At 40.4% G+C, this 19,181-nt stretch overlaps 1 protein-coding gene across 3 annotated transcripts in view; it reads right to left on the reverse strand.

Annotated features, from left to right (window-relative positions):
- Positions 1–19,181, reverse strand: part of col22a1 (collagen, type XXII, alpha 1) — a 284,019-nt gene that overhangs the window by 83,384 nt on the left and 181,454 nt on the right. For all 3 annotated transcript variants that reach the window (XM_087986621.1, XM_087986620.1, XM_043687857.2), the window contains 4 exons: positions 16,208–16,261; positions 10,587–10,640; positions 6,002–6,055; positions 881–934 (listed from right to left, as the gene is read on the reverse strand). In XM_087986621.1, the coding sequence (XP_087842747.1) occupies positions 881–934; positions 6,002–6,055; positions 10,587–10,640; positions 16,208–16,261 (216 nt within the window). The remainder of the gene's footprint in view (positions 1–880; positions 935–6,001; positions 6,056–10,586; positions 10,641–16,207; positions 16,262–19,181) is intronic.

A 19,181-nucleotide genomic window follows, 5' to 3' on the forward strand; every position in this document is an offset into this window, starting at 1 on the left:
CTAGAGGCCTGGATAACATGTTAGAGAGTAGACGACCAGGTAGAGAGGGAAAGAAAGTCGATTTAATTCAATATCTCTTTTTTTGGGATGAAGGCATTGAAAATGACAAATAATGATTCCTATTTGGGCTGCAGTTAAGATGAGAAACACACTCATATGACTAATAACCACTCTTCAGACAACACACTGGTAAGACCACAACTGGTGTGTTGTATGCAGTTCTGATCACCACATTACAGGAAGGATGTAATACCTTTCAAGAGAGTGCAGAGAAAATTTACCAGAATGTTACTCGGAGGAGCGATTCAAGAGATTGAGGTTGTTGTCCTTGGAACACAGAAAACTGAAGTAGGATATGATTGCAGTATAAAAATTTTTAAAGGGTATGGATTGAGTAGACAGACAGAGGAACCTATTTCCCTTGGCATACAGTTTAAACTGAGGGGTCATAGACTAAAGCTAAATGGCAGAAGGATTGGAGTGGATGGCTGAAAAAACAGTTTTATGCGGAGTGTGGTAGGTGTCTGGAATTTGCTACCTTAGTTTGGAGTGGAGGCAGAGACTCTAACCTCCTCCAAAATGTATCCGATTCTGCATATTGAGTGCTGTAAACTGCTATGAGCAATGTGCAAGAAGATAGGATTAGAAAGTGTATGTGAGTGTCTTTGTGTTGGCATGGACAATATAAGCCGAATGGCCCCCCTTCTGTGCTGGTCAATTCTCTGGCTCTATGGTCCAACATACAAAATGCAAGACCATTCATTTATCATGGAGTGAGTTAATTCAACATTGATAATTTGTGTCAAACTTTCAGCATTGGGTTCATGTTTAAAAGGATAACATCATAAGATGTAACAAGGAGCAAAAACAAAATACTTGCCTTGACTCCAGGAGGTCCAGGGAAGCCATTTTTCCCATCTATCCCAGGTGGACCCTGTAAATACATTAATTACAAAAAACCTTTCGAAAATTCTTATTAATTGTGTTATGATTCAAGACCAGGCTCTAAATTTCATTTAACAAGTAACATTTTGTTTTAAAGGCGATAAGATTTGAAATCTCAGTTAGTTACTAACTGAAACAAAATTGATGTTACTTTCAAAATTCAGCAAGCAAATGACATTTTACTCTAACCCCCAGAATTAACATGAAGTAAACATGAACTGTCAGGCAAATTTTGGTCAAACATACCACAAACTGCATATTAAATAAACACAAAACAAAATCGAAAAGTGTGGCGTTGGAAAAGCACAGCAGGTCAGGTAGCATCTGAGGAGCAGGAGAATCGACGTTGGCTGAGTGACAGAAAATATATAATAATGATCAATGGATATTTTTCAGGCTGAAGGTAGGTTTGCAGTGGAGTTCCCCAGGAGCCAGCATTGGGAGCCTTGCTGACTGATCTGGATCTTGGTATACGGGGTCAATTTTCAAGTTTACAGATGACACAAAACTTGGAAGAATTGTAAACTGTAAGGAGGACAGTGCAGATCAACAGAAGAACATTGACAAGTTATGGAGTGGGCTGATAAGTGGCAGATAAAGTTCAATATTGAGAAGTGTGGTTTGGAACTTTGGTCAGAAGGATATTGCAAGACAATTTAAAATTGGAGCACAGCTCTAAAAGGCATGCAAGAGCAGAGGCACCTGGGGATATTAGTGCAAAGATCATTGAAGCTGGTGGGACAAAAGAAGAGACGTGTAAATAGAGCATACAGTGTTCTTGGCTTTATCAATAGGGACATAGAGTTTAAAAGCAAGGGGATGAATTTATATAAGACACTTTTTAGACCTCAGCTGGAGTATTGAGTAAAGTTATGCATACCGCATTATAATAAAGATGCGAATGCATTGGACAGAATGTAGAAGTGATTTTATAGGATGGTTCCATGTAAGAAAAACCTCAGCTATAATGATAGATTGAAGAAATCAGGACATTCACCCTGGAGAGAAAAAAGGCTGTGAAGGGATCTTTTTGAGGATTTCAGAATTGTAAGTGAGTTGGACAGAGGAGAAGAACAAGAACAGGAAGGTACAGTTTGAAAGTGATGTGCAAATGAAGTGAGGGTGGTATGAGAGAAACCTTTTCCACACTATGAGTTGTTAGGGTATAGAATACACTGCCTGGAAAAGTGATGGAGGAATGTTCAACTGAGGCATTCAAGGGGGCATTGGCTAGCCTGTTTGGATGGTAACAGTGTACAGGGATTTGGAGACAAGGCAGGAAATTGGCACTAGATGACATAGCTACACTAATGGAGTTTTTTTCCACTGTAGTAATTAGAGTCATAGAGATGTACAGCATGGAATCAGACCCTTCTGTCCAACCTGTCCATACCGATCAGATATCCCAACCCAGTCTAGTCCCACCTGCCAGCACCCTGCCCATATCCCTCCAAACCCTTCCTATTCATATACTCATCCAAATGCCTCTTAAATGTTGCAATTGTACCAGCCTTCACCACTTCCTCTGGCAGCTCATTCCATACATGTATCACCCTCTGCGTGAAGAGGTTGCCCCTTAGGTTTCTTTTATATCATTCCCCTCTCACCCTAAACCTATGCCCTCTAGTTCTGGACTCCCCGACCCCAGGGAAAGGACTTTGTCTATTTATCCTATCCATGCCCCTCATAATTTTGTAAACCTCTATAAGGTCACCCCTCAGCCTCAGCCTGTTCAGCCTCTCCCTATAGCTCAAATCCTCCAACCCTGGCAACATCCTTGTAAATCTTTTCTGAACCCTTTCAAGTTTCACAACATCTTTCCGATAGGAAGGAGACCAGAATTGTGCGCAATATTCCAACACTGGCCTAACTAATGTCCTGTACAGCCGCAATATGACCTCCCAACTCCTGTACTCAATACTCTGACCAATAAAGGAAAGCATACCAAACGCTTTCTTCACTATCCTATCACTGATCTCATGAAATTATTAGTAACCCATTCAGATGGCAGTGAACACGAAGTCACAGAAATTTTTTAAAACTCTCCCTTTTTCCTTTTGACAATATAGTTCATGATTTCCTTCAAATTCCAGTGACCGCTTGCCTCCCATTTGCTTCATTTCTTCTCCTGAGACTGAATTCACAATGCTACACTCCAGCATCTATTTCCCAGTGATATTCCAGCTTTCTTGTCACTCACAATAGAATAGTGGGCGGCACGGTGGTACAGTGGTTAGCACTGCTGCCTCGCAGCGTCAGAGACCCGGGTTCAATTCCCGCCTCAGGCGACTGACTGTGTGGAGTTTGCACGTTCTCCCCGTGTCTGCGTGGGTTTCCTCCGGGTGCTCCGGTTTCCTCCCACAGTCCAAAGATGTGCAGGTCAGGTGAATTGGCCATGCTAAATTGCCTGTAGTGTTAGGTAAGGGGTAAATGTAGGGGTATGGGTGGGTTGCGCTTCGGCGGGTCGGTGTGGACTTGTTGGGCCGAAGGGCCTGTTTCCACACTGTAAGTAATCTAATCTAAAAACTCTAATGCTCGAGGACTACCAGTTTCACCAGTAGATCACCAGCTGGCAGAGGCTCCAGATGAAGTCTGCACAGGCATCTTCATTGTCAGACACAGGATCAACCAGATTGCTTTGGATTTTGCTGGAGAAACTGAGTCACCGCTTAACAAAATGAGGAAAATGATAGAGAAACTGTCTTCCATGAACAGAGGGGATCACTTGGTACTTATTCCAAAGTTAATACCTCAGAGTAAACTTCATTTCATAGAGGCACATATTGTTGTCCCAGAGTAGTGTCATAGTCATATTGAGGCAGCATCTGAGGAGCAGGAGTGTCCACATTTTGGGCATAAGCTCTTCATCAGGAATCTCCCTGTGGCGCACTGCCACACTTTGCGACTCTGACTCTCCAGCATCTGCAGTCCTCACTTTCTCATAGTCGTATTGACTATGACAAGGTGAACACAAGTCATTGGTGCTCGATCCTTGGATGACAATGTAAGATTGAGGAATTCGGAGATAGGTGGCTGTTTGCAATAAGTCATTTTTTTGTTTGAAACCACAAGACTCGAGGTGTCACAAGTGTAAAGATACACTGAAGACAGCTGAAATGTGCCTGGATGTGGTGGAATTTTGTGGCATGCTTGTCTATTAATAGCAGGTATTAGTGTTTAGTCTGGGTGGCCATGCTCCATCAGGATCCCTCTTCTTTTCCCTTGACTTCCTCTGAAGATGTTGGCTATGCTTGACGTTCTTCTGGTGTCGTCCCATTCCTCCTCCTCCTCCATCCGCCCCCACCCCCGCTACCCTTTTCAGTTGAAGCAAATTGCTTGGGAACTCAGTTGTTTTACCATTTTCTTCCAGGCCCTGGAGAGAGAGAACTATCGCCCATGTGCACAGAGACATGAGTTCACAGTCTTCTCTCGAACAACAGCTTCTCAATTAATTATATAGCCATTTTACAGGGAGAAGCGTCCAGCTAAGGCAACATACATATTAATAGGGTGACCGTTACAATCAACAAGTATCAATAGCAGAGGCCACACCCTTTACTGTTATACAATAGCTTTGTTAACTGGACTCATACAATGGATACTTTTCCCCTTGTTAGCTGACATTGCATACTGAATGCTTTCAATATTGTTGAATGGCTCTACATAATGACTGCCTTCCCACCTTGTTAACCCATTACCATGCCTCCAGCATCCCATTGTTAAGTGTAAGTCCTTATGTGATCTAAGTCACGCTCAGCTGAACCTCTCAGAACTTAACTCTTGCCCTGCCTGTTTATACCCTGTACACATTCTCACTGGTGCCATTTGCACTACTCTTTGAGAGGCAAAGTAATGCAGGAGCCAGCTCAGCACTACTGTCCTGGGCAGTCTCACTTGCCTCAATCGAATGATATCTCCTGCTCAATCAAGGCAATGGAACTGCATTTTGAGCAAGACAATGGCTTGCTGTATTGAGGGCCTGGTCATAAGAAGCCAACGATTGTACATTTCATGTGCATCTGAGATGGGGTTGTGTTTGATTACACCTCTTGGCTTCCCAGGATAGATTTTAAGAAAACATTTCACTTAATAGTTAACCTCTTGTTGACAGCCACAGGAATTATGAAGTCACAGACCCCAACTGATGTAGCATCAAATCTTCATGTTCAAGCCGTCAAACGTTGACTTTAAATATACACTGGTCCAATGTATTTGCTGATTGCATGCAAAGCAATGATATATAATCTTAGAAAATCTTGTTTTTTATTCTAAACTTATTCCATGCAGGATCGGTGATGATGTATTGAAGAATACACAATTCGTGCAAGGCTCAATTGGGTAAATACAAAGGAGGGTGTTTTCCTTGCTTGGGGCAGGGTGATGTGTTCTAGAACCAGGCAATGTAGTCTTAGAATAGGAATACTTATTTTTCTGGCTGACCAGTATTTATTGCTCATCCCTATTTGCTCTTGAGAAGATGGAGGTAAGCTATCTTCTTGAACTGCACACAATGTCCTCAGGGAAGGAATTCCAGAATTTTGACTCAGCGACAGCGTGAATATATTTCCAAGTCAGGATGGTGAATGATTTGGAGGGGAACTTGCAACTGGTGGTAGTAGCTAATTTAGGCCTGAGATGCGGAAGAATCTCCTAACTCAGTGTTGTAAATCTTTGGAATTGCCTACCTCAGAGGGCTATGAATCCTCAGTCATTATGGTGAAGACAAGATTAATGGATTAGTAGGCATGGAAGATTTGAAAGAGTACAGGGATGGTGAAAAAAAATGGCATTGAGTTGGAGGATCAGTCATGATTTAGTTGAAGCAGACTTGATGGCCCAAATGGCCTACTACTGCTCCTCATGCTCCAATGAAAACAGATTGGAATGAAATTTCTGTATCATCTTGTTTTGTCTTAAAGATAATGGTTATCTTTTCCATAATAGCAAATTCAGACATTTCCATAAATCAAGGGAATGAATTCTACACTAAAATGGATTTCCAGCTCCGCCGTCACTGTGTCCATAACAGAGTAAAATGACAGTATTTTTTTCTTACCGGTTTTCCAATTGGACCTGGCTTTCCTGGAAAGCCAATTTCACCTGGCAGTCCCTATGAAAAATAAAATATGAATTACATAGCAACAAATACAGATCATTATCCAGAAAGTAAACCAGAACTTCCCACAACCAAGCACACACATCCTTAATATCTGATTAAAACCACTGAATGCATTTCTCAAATAATTCTGCCAAAAACATTCTGCCATTATACCTTTCAGCCACATATTGACTGAGCAAACAGGAATCTAACACTTGGGAAACTCTGCTGTTTTTTAATGTCTCTACCTTTTTTGAGCAGAGAGGCTTGAATTGAGAAGTCAGCCTCTGAATCAGGGCCCCACCATTTTTGGCAGGGGTATTTTTGAATGGGTTTTGATCATAATTTGCAAACCCATGGTTCGTGGAAGCATCTACACATGTTTATAATCAGAGCTGCTTCAATCAAGTATGATATTCACCAGTGAGATGTCAGTCACAACCTGTGCAGTTTAGAACCAGTTGGACAAGGTTTAAGGATGCTGGACTTCTTTGGAGAGGTAGGTACCTTTTTTGGAGATGTGTGCACCCTTTTGGATATGGGCCCAGGATATCTTTGAGACAACTTCCCTGTAGGAGAGACAGGATGCCCTTTGGGGAGATGAGGATCCCTTGGCAAATATTAAAAGTAGACATATGTGTTTAAAGGTGACTCACTGTTCCTCTCATTGAAGTTGTCAACAAAGCTATTAATGGGAGCTGTAAATCTGCCAAGGCATTTTAATTTTCTGTCTTTCAATTGTTGTTTAGAAAACTGCAAAATCTGTGTTAAAAAAGTCTAAGGATTATAATCATTTGATTGATCCTGATTTCATGACTCATGATTATCACAGTGGGGTGCCTGTCAGTTCACAATTTGAGTAAGAGTTTCAGATGATCACATAAAAAAAACTGCAAACACTGATGATCTGAAACAAAAAACAGAAATTGTTGACAAAACTCAGCAGGTCTGGCATTATCTGTGGAGAGAAAGCAGAGTCATCATTTTGATTCCAGTGACTCTTCATAGGAACAGATAGTAGCTAGAATAAAAAGTGGTATCTATGCTGAAGATGAGGTTGGGGAATGGGGTGTGGGCAGATGTGAGCCAATACATAGAGACGGTGCCCAGAGACAGAGAGAAAGGGGTCGGCAGAAAGGTGGATTGTGGATGGTAGGCCAGGACAGAAGAGAAGCTGAGTAAGTGATAATCAGAACTGAGAGTAGGAGAAATTGGGTAGGCTGTGCTGAAAGCAATCCATGTCATGACAAGACCAGGGCATGGTGATGGATAAAAACATGGAAAAACAGAGTCAGGCTTGGAAGTTATTAAACTCAATGTTGAGTCCTTGGGGCTACAGGGGCAGAAAATGAGATGCTACATGTCTTTGTTCTAAATGGCTATGTTCTTTGATGTGAATTGCAATGCTTTATGAAGGACTGAAGGAAATTAAATCTCGTGATTGTTTTTGATCACTTAGTTTTTTTTTGCAATAGTGAATTAATCAATAGACAGCTTTGAAATTTATTTAATCGCAGAATGGGTCTTATTACCTGCCTATACTGGATATTGGGTGAATTAGCATGGTAAGTATATGGCCAGAGAATTGAAATGGGTTGGAAGTAATGAGTTGGATGGAAGCTATGTCAGACCATGGAGATGGGAGGAGTAGGTAAGTTATGGAGTGGTGAGCTGTCATAGGTGGTGGGTATCAGGGTCGAAGTGGTGGAAACTTTGGCAAGGGTTGAGAGTGGGGAGGTTCATGGATGGATAGGAGAAAGCGAAGTTTGAGGGCTGTTATCTTCACAACGTTTTTTTCATAAATTCGATAAGGTTGTGGATCACCGACACCAACCTTTTGATCAAAGCATCAGAAAGCTTCCAAAAATCTTCCCGTGTCACTCACCATGACCCCCATGTATGCCTGCACCTAGCAACCTCCTCTCTGGAACAAATATTTAACCTTCTCGGGCACCTTCTTCCAGGTTGGGTTTGCAGAGCTGGGATTAGCTGATTCTATGCTCCAGACCTGGGAGTGAAGATTCATGCTCAGGTTACTGGAGTCCTGAACATATACTTTTTGTTTGTCCAATTGGGTATATGATATAGATCCATACCACACTTACTAAGCCCAGGATTTCAGATGCAACAATCCAGATTCCCTTCCTCCACCTCCAGAAACTCTTTGGTGACTGAAAGAGCCATTGCTATCTGAGCGCTGTTTAACCAACCAAATCAACACCCGAACTAAAAGACATTAACACCTACCACTCGCTGTTTAAATCCTGCAAAGAGCTCCCAATCTGTTTGGACTAGGCCAGACCCCTCAAAACAGTTTTAAGCAGGTAGCCCAGACTGCTAAGACTGATGTACATCCAACTGTGCACAGACACAGCTAACAAAAGTAAAAATTGGAAAAACTGCCAGTTAGATTTATATTTTCATACATTCAAACAACCATACAATGTTAAAATTTACCTTCCCTTACCTTATGCAGTAACTTTCAAAAAACACTACTTTTAAAAGAATAATGTTGGGTTATAATTTGCTGCCAAAATAATTATTAGGGCTCATGGTGCTCAATGTTGATTATGAACAAATTATACAGTAACTTCAGGCAAGAATTGGGCGAACAGCTAATCTCAGGCAGCTACAAGTTACTGGCAAATTGCTCCATTTGTTATTAACTTTAAAGAAACAAGTTCACTGAGTGCTTCACTCCTGCAATATAATGAATGGTGAGAAGTTGCTGTGTTTGAGGAGCAGGTTGAAAATAAACTCACTGCAAACACTTAACATTAGTCCAGTCCAGTATAAATATCCTTTTAATAGCATGTGTCACAATACTGGTTTCTTTTACAAGGTTACTATGCCCTTGAGTTTTGTTCTTTCTCTTGTAATTTTAATCGTAATTCAAACTGTTTAATTTCTGCTGCCCTTTCCTTATCTCTTGCCTCTAATTCAAGCTGCTTCATTTGCAATTGAATTCTTGCCATCATTACATTCTTGATGGTGTTTCCAGCAAATTTAAATACTGAGCTACTGCTGCAATCATCTCATCGTTCCTCACATTAAGAGGTAACTTCAACCCCAGCTTGTCTACTAATTCCCACAGCTTGGTCTCTTTTGCCTTTTGTAAAACCCCCAAGGTCAATTCTTCCACTTCCAGAAACTCCTTGGTGATGGAAAGAGCCATTGCTATCTGAGCGCTGTTTAAAGCAACCAAATCAACACCCAAAATAAAAGACACTAACATTTACCACTCACTGTTTAAATCCCGGAAAGAGCTCCCAATCTGTTATGGACTAGGGCAGACCCCTTAAAATATTTTTAAGCAGGTAGTCCAGACCGTAACTTTGCTATTTGTTTTAGCTAAGTGTATAGCCGATATTCCCGGAATAAATTAGCTGGTTTAGCTGCCATGTTTTAAACAAAATTTGTTTACAAAATTAGAGAATGAAACACAAAGAACAGAAAACAGAATACCGGGTAACATATCCTATCCAAACCTTGACTTAGTGATGCTGTTCCGAAAATACTCGCAACACTTCCAATACACATATCCTTCAGCACAAACAGTAAAAATGAAACAAATTAAAGCTTACAGGCTTGAAGTTACAGAGATAGAGAGAGGTCAGCAGCCTGTTTCACATATCCCCTGTTGCAACTGAACTGACTAAAGTTCTGAACTAAATCCAAAAAAAACTCAAATCTAAACGAAGGCTCGCTACACAGGTAGCTGACCACTCCCCTTTGATTATACCATTATTTTTAAAGACATGACAGCTTTTGGCCTGAAACACTCTCTGTTAGGGGTAAACAAATGGCTCCAATAAAACTTTCAAACCCAGCTTATTTGGAGCCTGGCCACTTACCCCTTCTCTGGAAAAAACTTAAGAACACAGTAACTTTGGAAAATGAACCGGTATTGCGACACATGATTCCAAAACTATAGTTTATTAGTACTGATAACTATTACAAGTTTAGCGATTAATTCTTCAGGTTTTAACAATTATTAGAGTTTTAAAGATGTAACTTTGTTTTAAAAATTCATCGTTGTTCTTTTCTGCCCTTGTCTCTCTGAATCTTAACCTTCTTTCCTTCATTACTTTTCCATCGAGTTTAAACTTCCTTCTCAGTCCTTGCATCGCTGGTTTAACAATAATTCAATCTTATTTATTAAGACAATATACAGTTGTTAGATTCTAGCACTCAGGTATTAGTTTCCTGGTTTTCCTTACTGAAATATTGTTAGCTCACCCTTGCAGCAACTTCCCAAGCAAACAATTTAACATTCAAGATACAAGGAAAAATCTAATAATTGGCAAATCCTGTACCACACATTCTGACCACAAAACCATGGCCTTTTATAACCAATACGCTATGAAAATAAATGAGGCTGCTCTTCAATTAGGCAAACGAAACGCAAGAAAATTTCAATAGGATATTATCAAAGTGATTAAATTGTATACATGTTTGGTAACAAATTATCAATGACGTTCTCTTTTTATCCAATAATATGCAAAGTTTTTGTCAAATCGAAAATATTCACAAGTTCTCTGACCTGTTCTCCAGGCCGCCCTGTCAGTCCGGGAGCACCAGGATCTCCTTTAGGACCCTAGAAATGGTAACAGAGAGAACATGGCTAAGAATGATGCCGTTGGAGTTCTACCAAAGGTCAGTAAGATCATTTGGCAAATGGTTAAGTCAGACCTTAGAAATGTTGCTGTCAATGTTATTGATCACAAGCAGAGATGCCAGAGGGAACATCATAATGAGACTCAGCACCTTCACTTTGGTGAACTGACAATCAGCCCATACTCAATGGCCCAAGCAATAGCATACCTTTCCATGAGTTTCATTTAAGAATGCGATTAGACTGTGTTTTAAGCCTTGTATATTTTCCAAATACTGACGGTGTGGCCTTTAGAGTGTTGAAGCTGGCCAATAAACTTAAGCGGACAATCAATATCCTCTGGGTAGGTGGTAAAATACTTTGGTAAAAGAAAGAAAAGAATATGATGAATTATTTATGGTGAAGCTTGGCAGAGGTACAAAGCCAGCCCAGAATTAGACCATCTGTATCATTAATATTAACTGAGCAGATTACAATGGTAATGCTTCCACATGTTCGCATTGTACAAAGCAGTGCGAAGTTAAATTTCAAGAGTCAGACAATAATAGAGGAGAGAACACTCTGATTAGAAGGATTGTGGATGGGGAGAACAATTCTCATTTAAAACAGAACGAGAAATGTCTCAACTTCATTGAAGAACCTGATCCAGAGCATCCTGGCTTCGGTTCCTCTCAGTGCAGACTAATTTCTGTCATTTGTTGAGACCATAAGTATTTTTTCTTTCGTTTTTCTAACTTTGTTTTGGAACTGTGAGTCGAAGTTGGGAATTGAACTTTGAATTCTGAACAGCGGCTTGTTTGAAAAACAAAGGAGAGAACACAAGCAGATGTTTACTGTGGGGAATTGGCCTGGAAAGATAATGCAGGCTAATCACAGTTCTAAGAACATTGCACATGATTTGGCATTGAGATGTTGCTATGCTCAGGGATTGGCAGCTGGATGGATGTTGAATTGATAAATTAAGAGAAGACAAACGCTAATCAGCCAACCAGAGAGAATGATGACAAAGAGAGAACAAAGAGAAAACTGGTGCTGACTGGGGTTTTGGGGAGGATGCAGTTTTGCGTTAGAAGCTGCCAGATGAGAAAGCTAGTTTTGCTCCCTCCACTTATTAACTTTTTGAAAGTCTGAGAAAAAAAAACAAAGTCATAAGAAATAAGCAATAGTCTCCAGGGGTTCTGTGGAAGTTGTTTGCATTGACAAATGACTTCAAAATTCATGCAAGATACACAGTCCAGCATGCCTGCAATTCAACACATCAACTAAGGATTTTGAGGCCTTGTTTACATCATTTAAATGGTATTAAACTGGTAACTTAATTATTTTATTTAACATAAAATTATCCCTTAATTCTGTCAGTAGGAGTGGTAATGGGGGTGGGTGGGCAAGCTATGTCAATGAAAATTGACTTAGATCATAGATATTAATGAGATTGTCTTGTTGTTCATCTGTGTTCTGCTAAAGTTACATTTTTAATATTAAATTGTTTTTTTTAAAATTATAAATATGGTATTCAAGATCTGACATTTGTCAAGTCTAGATAGAAACAACTGAGTAATTGTGAGGGTCACTGAATGTTTTAATTTTACTGTTTTACAAACTCTGTGATAGTAAGCCAGTGATAGTAACATAAGGAATCTAAAGCAGATGTTATATTCAACATTTAGATTTATGGGGACCTAATACCTGTCTCAGGCAGTCAATAGGAACCCGTAAAATTGCCTGACACAATGTTAGATTGGATGGCATTCATGCTGATGTGGGACATCATTCCTAAAAAAAAATGACAACCTTTATATTTATGTCACAGGTCTAAACAAAAATAGAGCAAGGATATTTAGCTTCTACCTCAGTGTATTTAATTCAGAAATACAAATAAAAACCTGCTAGAAACATATGATTGGATTAAACCCTGGAATATTTCTGAGCAGATCCATAGGTTGCTGTTTCATATTTGAGATTTGAATTATGAATGTAAGCATGGGGTGCTTGGAAAGGAGCTCATTGAAAAATGAACACAGAGCGAATACTGAAGAAACTTAGCAGGTCTGGCAACATCTGAGGAGACAGAAACAAAGTTAACTTTTAAGAGTCTGGTATGACGCTTCAGAACTTCAAAAGGGAAGGATTCTTTTGAGATACTTGATACTTTGAGGAATCAATAAGGTAAACCAATTCCAAGTTAAATTGTGACTAGAGGATAAATTTAGAATTAGGGCTGAGTCCATAGCTAATGTCACAAAAGATTTCTTAGCATTGAAAAGCCTGGAAATGTTTCCTGGATGAGATAATGTCGGCAAAAATATCTGGAGTCCGTCAAGAGGAAATGAGGGAGGTAAACTGCAATCACCAATGAATCAGTAACCCAGATAGTTCAAATGGAGTCTCATATTTGTATTTAGCTTTGTGTTTTTTGACCGCAAAATTATGTCACAAGGTATACAAACATCTAATATGATCAGCTCAAATTAATTGCCCTGCCCTTTTAACAGATTGTCAACCACTAGATTTTAAGCTTGTCAGCATCTCTAATAAAAATCAAGCAGAGAGGACTTTAGGGGGCACAGAACAAAAGTAACCCATTCAGGTCCTTCAGCCTGATTGACTTCAATTAGGTTGATTCTTATCTCTGTTTAGCTCTTTGATTTGCACAGTACCAACAATTGCAATGAAAGCATTAAATGTTCACATTGCACAGTGTAATTTCATAGTGACAAGTAAAAAGGAAATCTGGCAAATTGTATGACATAGAGCCTGTTGATCTGATGTCATCAAATTTCTGCCTCAAGTTTCAATCAACTTTGCAGAAATTTATTCTGCAGCGCAGAGCTACACTTACATCGTTTGACCACAAGATGATAGCATTTGCTTCTGAAATGAGCAAAAGCACACAGGTGCATTCACAATTTTCACATGTTTCTCCAAAACGCTTAGTTAAGTCTAAGCATGGTTCACAAAATAGTTATACCAGCTAAGTAGAGTGTGGACAATTTACTAGAAATCATATTGTTTTTACAACTTATTATGGCAATTCCACATTTTGTGGGCTATGACTTTAAATTTAATTTTGTGTTCATGCATTTTTTGGAATGAAAGTTCATGTTTGGGAACAGAACACTTGCCATTTCATATTCAAGTGCCAGGATCAGACACTTTCACATGAAATATAACCCAGAGTTAAGGCCCCATTAGTTTGCCCAAATAATACTTGGAATCCCTCCAGTGTGGAAACAGGCCATTCAGCCTATCAATTCCACACTGACCCTCTGAAGTGCAGCCTTCCCAGACCCACTCTGCTACCCTAACCCTGCAATTCCCATGGCTAATCTACCTAGTCCTTGGACACGGTGGACAATTTAGCATGGGCAATCCGCCTAACCTGCACATCTTTGGACTGGGGGAGGAAACCCATGCAGACATGGGGTGAAAGTGCAATCTTCACACTCCGCGTCACCTAAGGGTGAAAATGAACCCAGGTCCTTGGTGCAATGAGGCAGTATTGCTAACCACTGAGCCACCATGTTGCCCCTAATGCCATCACATGCCAATCTCACCCTATAGACAAATATGTGACATTTTCCCTACTGTCCATCCTGTGGCCATCCTGAAATGAGGTTTATTTTTTTAAAATTCATTTATCATTTGAATATTATGTGCCATTGGATGTGAATATCACTGGCTCAGTCAACATTTCTTTGCCACCCCTATTTCCCTTGAAAACGTGGTTTTTGAGTTGGTCTTTTGAACCACTGCAGTCTATATGGTATGCATAGACCATCAATACTGTAGGAAGGGGTTTCTGTCCAGCTTCACAGATATTTGACACAACTGACTCTCTTGCTCATCCATCAAAGAACCTATTACATTGCACTGGATCTGAACTTACATGTAGGGCAGGTAAGTTAGGCTGATATATTTCTCTTCTTCAGAGACATTAGTGTGCCAGACAGGTTTCTATTTAATGCCAATTGTAAAATTAAAGCTACATTTTCCAGGTTTATTATTTGAACTTAAATTCCACCAGTGCTTGAACATGCACCCACAGAGGATTAACCTGCAAATCTGACCAGTGACATTACCCCTATGCCACAACCTCCATCTATTTGCTATAATTGATGCCAAATTAGGGAGAGTTTTGAGGTGGGAAAGTCATTCATTTGTGCATTCTCTTATTTTCAAAGTACAGTAGCAGATTTGACTGTATTAGGTTGGCTCCAAAATGACTAGACCAGTAGATAAACTGTCAAGTGTCACACTGAGGCATACAGAATGTTTATATTATTGTTTTGTTGAGTTTATTTTCAAACATTCTTGTATGTAAATATGTGTGTTACTGGTTAGGTCAGAATTGATGACCAAATGGCAGTTAAGAGTCAACCACATAGCTGTGGATCTGGACTCATCTGTGGGCCAGACCAAAGTAGGGATGGCAGATTTTCTTCCCTAAAGGACATCAGTGAACTCTTTGTGTTTTTACAATAAATGGCAGTGCAGGTCATTCTGCTAGAACACGACAGTTGTGTTCCTCTGCAACTTTGGTCTATGGAAAATCACGCCGTAGATGGTTGCTATACAAAATCGCTATACCCGTTCAGCAGAAAGCATCCAAAAGCATCCACAAGTCGTCAAGTGTGTTATTACCAATTCACGTTGATCAAACAGGCATTATACCAGAATGATCTACAGTTACATGATCAAATTGCTCCTGTCTGCAAATTTTGCCATCATGGAATTCAAATTCAACCTCAGAACATTAGCTTGTGGATCTGGATTATTTGTTTATGATTAGATTCCCTACAGTGTGAAAACAGGCCCTTCGGCCCAACAAGTCCACACCAACCCTCCGAAGAGTAACCCAGCCAGTCCCATTTCCCTCTGACTAATGCACCTAACACTATGGGCAATTTAACATGGCCAATTCATCTGACCTGCACACTTTTGGACTGTGGGAAGAAACCGGAGCACCTGGAGGAAACCCACGCAGAGACGGGGAGAATATGCCAACTCCATACAGACACTGCCCAAGGCCAGAATTGAACCTGGGATGCTGGTGCTGTGAGGCAGCAGTGCTAACCATTGAGCCACCATGCCACCCCGTTCTGCAGTGATAGCAGTGACCACTTTAGAGTCAAGATTAGGTGGTGCTGGAAAAGCACAGCAGGTCAGGCAGCATCTGAGGAGCAGAAAAAACGACATTTCGGGCAAAAGCCCTTCACCAGGAACCACTTTAGAGTGAACTAATATAAGGATGTTATCATTATCCATAAAGTCACCTGGAATAGGGAAGAGAACAAAAACAACAACAACAAATAATAACTATAATTATTTTGAAGTATATTTCTTGCTCCCAGTGATGAGAATGTCTCAACCCTTGAGTATCACCAGTCAAACGGTCAGCAACATGCTGGACTCAGTAGCACCACCAAGAATGGTGGCGACTGCTGGAACTGCAGACTAATGACCTGATGGAGCCTGAAGGAAGCTAAGACCAAAGCTGGAATTAAACTTTACTTATTCAGAGGGCAAGCTCTCAGAAGTTTATCACTCACCAGAGGTCCAGAAATTCCCTGCAAACCAGGCAGTCCCCGATCACCCTTCCTTCCCTAAACAATAGCAGAGATAACAGGATTAGTGGCAGAACATATTCAGGGAGGACAATTACTTGTAATGAGCCATGATGGTATTCCATGTTTTTGATAATAGTGAAAGAAATGTGCAATAATTTGCATTGTTATGTTAAGGATATAAGAATTAGGAGCAGGAATAGACAACTTGGCGAATTTAGGTGAAAGTGAGTACAGCGGATGCTGGAGATTACAGTCAAGATTAGAGTGGTGCTGGAAAAGCACAGCAGGTCAGGGAGCAACCGAAGAGCAGGAAAATCAACGTTTTGGGCAAAAGCCCTTCATTAGGAAGGGCTTTTGCCTGAATCTTCGATTGTCATACTCCTCAGATGCTACCTGACCTGCTGTGCTTTTCCAGCACTATAAACTTTTCCAGCTAATTCAGCCTACATTCCTATTCGAGATGATCATGATTGATCTTGAGTTAACGCCCATCTCCTTTATTCCGTGAGGGATCAAAAATCTGTCTACTTCAGTCTTGGTGAAACAATTCCAAAGACTTATAATCCTTTGAAAGAAGAAATTTCTCTTCATCTTAGCCAAGGGAAACACATCTCAGTATGTATTCTGTCAAACCCTTTCATTAATGAAGAGCACCTCTTATTTTTCAAAAGTTCAGACAATATTCATCCAATTTATTCAGCCTTTCCTCATAAGTCAATCCTCTCATCCCAGGAACCAATCTGGTGAACTGTTGCTTTGAACCATTCATCTAACTGTATCATAACTAAATATTCCGTTCTCCTGAATGTACTTATTTAGCTCCTCCTTAAATGCATTTCCCATTGTCTTACTCATGGTTATCACTCAGAAAACACACAATGTAATCTTTTTAAGGATGTCCTGGTCTAATTCAAAAGGTTAAAATCCTAATTTTACCAGAAAATTGGAAGATTGATTTCTGTGCCCGAGATAATGTTACGATTATCACCAATGGCCGCCAAATGCCATCTGCGGTGTAAATTAAAGACATTTTTGGTGTGCCAGAGAGTGATCATAGAAGCACCTATCATATAAAAAGAGGCCGTTTTGTCAACACTGCACTGCCATCAAGCCGAATCCCACTTTACAGTATTTCATCTGTAGCCTAGTAGGTGCTTTCAATGCTTTTCCAAGAATTTTTTCAACATATTCTGTGGGTTTGTGCCTCGATCATCCTTTGAAGCAGTGAGATCAAGTTTCTTACTACACTGTTGAAGAATTTCCTCTCAAAAATGAGGGGGAGTTAAAATGAAACAGGGGATTCAATCACTAGCCACAGTCCTCAATGAAAAAGTCATGGAGGCCTTTGGAAACAGGCCCTTTGGCCCAACTTGTCCATGCTGCCCAGTTTTTACAATAAAACTAATCACATTTGCCTGCATTTGGTCTATATCCTTCCATGGCGAAAGTGAGGACTGCAGATTCTGGAGATTAGAGTTGAGAGTGTGCTGGAAAAACACAGCAGGTCAAGCAGCATCCATGGATCAGAAGAGTCAAAGTTTTGAGCAAAAGCCCTTCATCAGGAATGATGAAGGGCTTTTGCCCATATCCTTTCATACCTAACCCATCCATGTACTTGTTTAAATGTTTCTTAAATGATAAAATTGTGCTTGCTTCCATCATTACCAATGTCAGACCATTCCAGATACTCACCACCTTCTGAAAATTGCCCCTCTGGACCCTTTTGTGTCTTTCTGCTCTCACCTTGAACCTATGCCCTCTAGTTTTAGACTCCCCTACCAGCTATTGAGCTACGCATTTCATGATTTTATAGACGTCTATCAGGTCACCCCTCAGTCTCTTACCCTCCAGAGGAAAAGGTCCCCACCTATCCAACTCTCCATATAGCTCAAACCTTCCAGTCCAGGTTACATCCTGGTCAATCTTTTCTGCACTCTTTCTAGTTTAATAATGCACTTTCTATAGTAGAATAACCAGAACTACACACAGTACTCCAAACGTGTCCTCACCAATGTCTTGTACAGCTGCAACAAGACATTCCAACTCATTTACTCAATACTCTAACTGATGAAAACAAGCATGCTGAAAACCTTCTTCACCACCCTATTTACCTGTGACTCTATTTTCAAGGAGCAGTTAACTTGTAGTCCTAAATCTCTTTGTTCTATAACACTCCCCAGGGCCCTATCCCTGATTGTGTAAGTCCTGCCCTGGTTTGACCCATCAAAATGAAACACCTTTCATTTATCTAAATTAAACTCTATCTGTCATTCACCAGCCCACTGGCCCAGTTGATCAAGATCTCACTGTATTCCCAGGTAACCTTCATCACTGTCCACTATACCACCAATCTCAGTCTCATTCACAAACTTACTAATCATACCTCTTAAATTATTATCCAAATCATTTATATAAATGATTAGAAACAGTGGAACCAGCACCGATCTCTGTGGCACATCGCTGGTCACAGGCCTCAGTCTGACAAGTAACTATACCAGCAGACTCTGTCTTCTACCATCAAACCAATTTTGTATCAAATTGGCTAGGTCTCCCTGGATCCCATGAGATTTAATCTTACTCAACCATCTACCATGTGGTACCTTGTCAAAGGCCTTGCTAAAGTCCATGTAGATAACATCTATCACATTGCCCTCATCTACTTTCTTGATCACCCCTACAAAAAACTCAATCAAATTCATGAGACACGATTTTCCACTCAAAAAACAATGCTGATTATCCCAAATGAGTCCTTGCCTCTCCAAATGCCTATAAATCCTGTCTCTCAGAATCCCCTCAGATATTAGGCTCACCTGACTGCATTCCCAGGCATTCCCCTGCAGCCTTTCTTAAATAATGGCACATTAGCCACCCTCCAATGTTCAGACACTTCACCCATGGCTGTCAAAAATACAAATATTTCCCTTAGGGGCCGCACAATTTCCTCCCTAACCACCCA

The sequence above is a fragment of the Chiloscyllium plagiosum genome, unplaced genomic scaffold (genome assembly GCF_037043375.1).
Source record: "Chiloscyllium plagiosum isolate Xiang-an unplaced genomic scaffold, Cpla_swu_hap1 HiC_scaffold_4, whole genome shotgun sequence".
Taxonomy (NCBI): domain Eukaryota; kingdom Metazoa; phylum Chordata; class Chondrichthyes; order Orectolobiformes; family Hemiscylliidae; genus Chiloscyllium; species Chiloscyllium plagiosum.